At 38.6% G+C, this 6,513-nt stretch overlaps 1 protein-coding gene across 1 annotated transcript; it reads left to right on the forward strand.

Annotated features, from left to right (window-relative positions):
- Nucleotides 1-645: 645 nt before the first annotated feature.
- LOC149384471 (nudix hydrolase 18, mitochondrial-like) lies at nt 646-2,118 on the forward strand. Its single transcript, XM_089628821.1, has 4 exons — nt 646-1,072; nt 1,170-1,341; nt 1,463-1,591; nt 1,686-2,118. Exons 1-4 carry the CDS (start codon nt 900-902, stop codon nt 1,785-1,787), a joined length of 576 nt encoding a protein of 191 aa, XP_089484947.1. The 5' UTR covers nt 646-899; the 3' UTR covers nt 1,788-2,118.
- The last annotated feature ends 4,395 nt before the right edge of the window (nt 2,119-6,513 follow it).

The following is a 6,513-nucleotide window of genomic DNA, read 5'->3' on the forward strand; positions in this document are numbered from 1 at the left end:
TATGTAAAATTAGCAAAAATACTAAGTGTCAATACATTTTTTTTACCACTGTATATTACACTGGGAGAATATTTTTATAAATAAGTGTCAATATATATTTATTAAAGTGTCAATATTTGTTTATAAAATTTGTTAAACTTTTGCTAGTGTCCTAAAACACCTTAAAATATTGAGCTTCTTGTTTCTAATTAATTAGTCTGGGATGAGTATTTTTGTATATTCTTTAACGTGTAAAATGAAAAAAATAGCCAGAAAAAAAAAAACCATTAACGACCAGGCCATACAATGTGCTCTATGTATGAAGTATATTACCACGTCATTTAAATTTTACTCTTAGTCTATTCAATGTTTTCACACCACCTTGTAGTCGTACAAAGACGAGCAAGAAAAGTAAAAAAGAAACTAAGGAGATAGCTTCTAAAAAGGCATGCCCATACTCGTATAAAATGTATATAATCACATCCATTTGCACTCATAAAAAATTATTTAAAAAAATGTCAAATAAATAAATAGAGAGTCATTGTCAAGCCATGCGCGTCTGGTTGTCAAATTTAATCAGTTCAATTCAACACGGGTGAGACACCCACTTATTTTTATTTTCATTTTCATTTCATTATATATACACCAAATTGATATACACACAACCATATAAAGTTTGTTTCTTATCCTTTCATTCCCCAACAAAAATCTAAATATCGAACAAAAGGCAAAAAACGAAAAAAAAGAAAAGAAATACCCATCTCTGTTTTTCTCTCTCTCCTCCATTTCTTTGTTTTTCCCCTGAATCAATCAGTGCCCATTTTTAGAATTGGCACGTATAATTCGGCTGCGAAAAGAAAAGAAAAAAAAGATAAAATCGAAGTTTGTTTGTTGTTTGTGGAATTGTAATTTTTAAAGCAATGGGTCTTCTTGTGTCGAAGAACGCTTTCGCGAATTTCATTGTCTCTTCTTTCATCCCAGAGAAAGTTTATGGGAAACTATTCCCTGTTCAGATTGAGAACATGGTTTCTATGGTTTCTCGCTCTGGAAGGCATTTGCAAAGATATGATCAAGGTTGTCGCCAAGTTGTTGGGTATGTTCTTTTATTTTTTAATTTTTTTAATTTTTTCTTTCTCTCTCTCTCTCTCTTGGAGACCTTGTGTTGACTTTTTGTAGGCTTTTATTTGCAGATGTATTCCGTACAGATACAGCAAAGGCAATGAATTGGAGGTATTGTTGATAAGCTCACAAAAAGGTCAAGCAATGATGTTCCCAAAAGGAGGTTGGGAAATTGATGAGACAATGGAAGACGCGGCTTTAAGAGAGACACTTGAAGAAGCTGGTGTTAGAGGCACTGTTGAGGTTTGTGCTAATAATCATTTAATTTAATAAAGGGATTAGGAAAGAAGAAAAAAGACAAATCAAAATTCATATAAAGTTTGAATCTTTTCTAAATATTTTCTTTTTTGTGTTATGTTTTCAGGGTGGTTTGGGTAAATGGCACTACAAGAGCAAAAGGGGTTGCATATTCCACGTGGGTTTCATGTTTCCTATGCTTGTTGAAGAGCAATTAGAGGATTGGCCCGAAAAGAATCTTCGCAAACGCAAATGGGTAAGTTTCAAATTGTCGATAATCATAGCTCTCTTGAGCATTTTTTTTTTTTTTAAAGACGCTTTTTCTTATAAAGATGTTTGCTTTGGTTCAGATGTCTGTTAGTCAAGCCAGAGAAATGTGTCAATCTCTATGGATGAAAGAAGCTCTTGATGAATTAGTCCATAGGCAGACTCAAGAAAAAACCCGGACTTGAAGAAACCATGATGTAGAAAGTTAAAAAAAAAAAAAAAGAAGTGACCTTTGAAGGTTTTCGAGCCTAGACCGGGAAAGAGAGACGCCGATGGAGATGATAATCGGAAAAAGAAAGATGGGGTTTTTGAATTGCCTTGGCAAGTTTGTGTAACCGTTTCTATAAACACCGGCGATGACCGAGGGTCGGTGATTTCGGTGATTTCTTTCGGAGTCTGAAGAAAAAAAAAAACTTGAATCGGATCCAAAGAACACAAATTGTAGTGACAAAGGGTCTTTTGTAAAACAACATTGATGACATAACGTTCTCTGAAGATGTACAGAGTTTTGATTCATTCCCTCCTTTTATTCAATTGATTGATTTGCCATTCTTTAATCCCAACTTGTTTAAGCTCAAGCCAAAAGCTATGCTAAAAAAACATTGAAAAATAAGGCGAGTAATTCAACTCTTTGATAGCTTAATTGCTTGATTATTTCTTCGCAATTTACACAGCGGCCGCAAACGAATATACTAAAAAATGTACTTACTTAAAGATTTTATACCAATTTTTCCTTAATCGTGGGCTCAATCACATATCATCAAAATTTGAAATAGAAGTGCTCTTTCTCCAAAAATCAGCAAGTAATAAAAAAGAAAGAAACTGAACCACTACATGTAATAAAATAATCAATCCCATTTTGTGAATTGGAAAAACTAACCACTTTTGCAATTAGAAAATGAGTATGATTGGAGTAGTTGGTTAGGTCAATTTAAAAGAAGATATTATGAGAAAATAGAGACATGATATGATAGTGATGTCTTCTTCCTTGGTTTCTTTCTATTACATGAGCTGATGAGCCTTTTCTAGAGACAAAAAAATGTATACACACAATTATTTCGGTTGTCAGAGAACTAGACATTATTTGCTTTCCGGTTAATGGGCATGTAACTACACCTTTTGTTTTGTTATTAATTATTATTTTGTCCAACAAGATTTACGCAAAATTACGTAGGATAGCACACAAATCTTCCTCAAAATCCAGAAATGAAACAGAAATAAAGATTAGACACAAAAAAGTAATCATTGTCTGTCTAGAATAACCTATTTTTACCCGATGATTGAAATGCCAACGGCCGATTTCGTGCCGATGACCTCAAAAAATGGAAATTACGGTTGTCAATGGGAATTGCGACGGAAAAAATATGGCGAAATGACAAAATGTCATTTTTGTGCCAGAATCCAAAAAATAACGAAATTTTCACGCAATTTTCCCGAAATACCCCGAAATTTTAAACATTGATTTTACCCATCTAACTGAATCAAACGCTCAAGACTTTGGGTAATGCTTTCAAAACACTCGAGTATAATATGAATGTAATAAGGTTTCGTATCAATGTTACATATAAGTAACTCATGATCTTATAATTGTTTTGTTAAATGTAAAAAATCGTACTCATTAATTAGGTAACTCTTTACTTAATGATTCATCATTTTGGGTCAAATCTTAAATAATTCTATCAAATATCCATTTGAGTTTGTTGGACTTTAATGGTATATTAAGTGTGGCAAGAATGATTAACTTAGTTGGTAAAGCACCCCACCCAAGAGATGGATCGAGTCACTGCGAAAGCAATTTGCTAAAAAAAATGACATATTAAGTGTCACCGTGTTTTATGTAAAAAAAAAATCGCAAGAGAAGCAAGATATAACATGTTTTAAATATGATTCTAACACCAATAAATTATTTTTACAAAATCTATATTTGGTGTTCATTGTCTATAATTTTCTCCTTAAAATTAAAGATGCATCATATAAGGGGTAACAGCTACAATGTTAGTAGATGCATCAAACTTGAGTATGCGAATCAATTATTAAGACTCTAATAAACAAGTCTTGAACAATTTAAACTTATGATGAAATTCCCCTTATAAAAGATATAAAATATACCGTTGAATAAGAAACCCACGCTCAGTTATCAAGAGCTCCTTAAATCTGATGCTCATACAAGACAAAGTTCTTTCAAATCAATACTATATTAAAATTTTCGAAAAAAACCAGTTTTCCCAAATATCTTTGTTATATATATTTAGTTTTTGATTTATCACAGATCCGAAAAACTATGTACAAACTCTCCCTTATTAAAGCTATCCTCAAACCTCTATTCATTTGTGATTGCTTTATAATGCTTTTGTTTTGTTAATAAGCTTAACCGTTTTAGGTGTTTGGTAAATAAAAACTTTTTCATTATAAAATTTTAAAAAACGTATTCTCATACAATATTTTATTACTTGATGTATTTTTAAGAGTACTTCTAAACGTATATTCAAGAATGTTATATGTGTTAATAAAATTTATTTGTCGTATAAATCTTCATTGAGTGTGATAAGGAAAAAAAGAAGATGAATATAGTTATAAAGAAAATAGCACAGGCTATCTGCTGAATAAAGAAATTATAAGGATTCAAAATTAAATTGTAAAAAATATTATGCGAAATAAGTTATCAAAAATATTTATTGATGCAAAAATAATTTTTTTTTAAACAAAATACATTTTTTTTTTTTTTTTTTTTGAAAACGTGGTCGGTACCACGGGAGAATGACATTAAAACCCTCACTTAGGTGGCGGAGGAATACCGTGGTTACATCAAGTCACTAAGTCGCTAATGACATCTCGCATTGCGCATGGAGGGACAAACCCCATCCACCGCGAATCCGAGTTCATTTTAAGAGCATATTTAGCCAAGTTATGAGCCGCCACGTTACAAGAGCGGGGAATGAAAGAAATATCAAAATTTATAAATGCTAACCTTCTAGCCTTGATGTCCTCTAATATCGTACCGAGCTCCGTAGCCGGTGTAGACTCTCTTTTAATCGCAAGAACCACCTCAAGACAATCGGAGTGAACGGTGAGCCGGGAAAAGCCGAGTTCCAACGCCAATCGCAGCCCTCCACGCACCGCGTAGGCCTCCGCAAGAGAAGAGGAGAAACCGGAATTTCTCACCAAAATCTCCGAGGCGATGACCCATCCCCGGTGATCGCGAAGGACGCACCCCGTACCAAATCTTCCCCTAGCCGAGTCAAGGGCCGCATCTACACAAACATTCACCGTTCCGGGCCGAGGGGGCAGCCACCGGTCGGTCGGCTGCGAGCGAGGCGAGGAGCACGGTGGAGAGGTCACGTTGACAGCCCGGAAGTCCCTAAGAAAATTTCCAGCCCACTCCACCGTATCCTCCGCGTTCCATTCGTCATGACCGGCCACCGCGTTGTTCCTATGGTTCCACAATTCCCAAACCAAAACCATAAAAAATTCCAAGTTACTAACCTCGAAGTTCTCCATGATTTTGATGAAAATCGAAGTGGCGTCGTCTCCCCGAATATCCTTGACGAAGTCAAAGAAACTAGTGAATTCCCAAACTTTACGGACCCTTCGGCAGCCCCATAAGCTATGCGTGACCGTTTCCGGTCCACCGAAACACCTCGGACAGCGGTCATTATCGGTGATCTTCCTCCGAGAAAGGTTTGCCAAGGCCGGGATCCATCCTTTGCACACCCGCCAAGCAAAAAGCTTGATTTTGGGTGGGAGAGAAAGTTTCCAAAGGGTCTTCCACCACCTCGCGGTAACACCCGGGACGGACGGAGAGGCGCGAGCAAGGGATTTCATGGCCACGCGATAGCCACTCCTAACCGAGTACTCACCGTCGAGGGAAAAGTGCCAACGAAGTTTGTCGGGTATCCCATCTTCGCTCACCGGGATGGCTAGGATGTCCTCCGCGTCTTCTTCTTCAAACATGGCTCGGACCAAGGCTTCATTCCACTCACCGCCATAATGCTTGAGTTCCGCCACCCGCATATCCTCCGGGATAAGATACCCATCGGAGAGCGCGGAGTTATGGGGTCGGGGAATCCACCGATCCCTCATCACATGCACCGATTCCCCGTCCCCGATTCTCCATCTCGTACCCTTCACAACAAGATTTTTACCCCACATCAAGCTCCGCCAAATAGAGGACCCATTCGGCTTACAAGTGGCGTCGAGGATGTTCCCGTCGGGGTAGTAGCTCGCGCGAAAAACCCTCTCAACAAGGCTGCCTTTATTACGCTCAAGTCTCCACACGTGTTTGGCAACGAGGGCTTGATTGAACCGTTCCAAGTCCCGGAAACCCAACCCTCCCTCCTCTTTGTGGGCCGTCAAGTCTTCCCACTTGCACCAATGGATCTTCTTCTCATTCTCTTTACTCCCCCACCAAAATTTGGCGATGATCTTGTGCATATCTTTAATGAGCATTTTCGGAAGGCGGAAACAACTAGCCACGTACCCGGGAATAGCTTGGAGGACCGCCTTGACAAGGACCTCTCGGCCGGAGTGAGAGAACCAAATCCCCCTCCAAGATTGAAGCTTCTTCCAAACCCGGTCCCTTATGAAAGCGAACAACTCACACTTCTTCCGGCTCGAGAAGGTAGGCAGCCCGAGGTACTTCTTGTGGTGCGGGGTGATCGAAACTCCGAGGCTATCGGCAACCAAAGCTCTAGTCGCCTCCGGAACGGAATGACCAAAGCACACATCGGATTTCGCGAAGTTAACGGCTTGTCCCGAGGCCGCGGCGTACGTCGAGAGGCACCGGCTCACCTCGTCACTCTCCTCGACGCTAGCTCGGAAGAAGATGAGGCTATCGTCGGCGAAGAGCAAATGCGAGACCCGAAGGTTCCCTTTCCCGAATCTAACCCCATTGATGAGCCCCCTTCTTTCCTT

The sequence above is a fragment of the Urtica dioica genome, chromosome 10 (genome assembly GCF_054948205.1).
Source record: "Urtica dioica subsp. dioica isolate 48M chromosome 10, U.dioica_male_clone48M_v1_H2, whole genome shotgun sequence".
NCBI lineage: Eukaryota > Viridiplantae > Streptophyta > Magnoliopsida > Rosales > Urticaceae > Urtica > Urtica dioica.

Excerpts from the sequence above, each read along its gene's own strand:
- LOC149384471 (XM_089628821.1), top strand. The coding sequence starts at position 900 with ATGGGTCTTCTTGTGTCGAAGAACGCTTTCGCGAATTTCATTGTCTCT. Across the intron at positions 1,073-1,169 it reads GGTTGTCGCCAAGTTGTTGG|ATGTATTCCGTACAGATACA; the intron begins GTATGTTCTTTT and ends TTTTATTTGCAG. Across the intron at positions 1,592-1,685 it reads ATCTTCGCAAACGCAAATGG|ATGTCTGTTAGTCAAGCCAG; the intron begins GTAAGTTTCAAA and ends GCTTTGGTTCAG.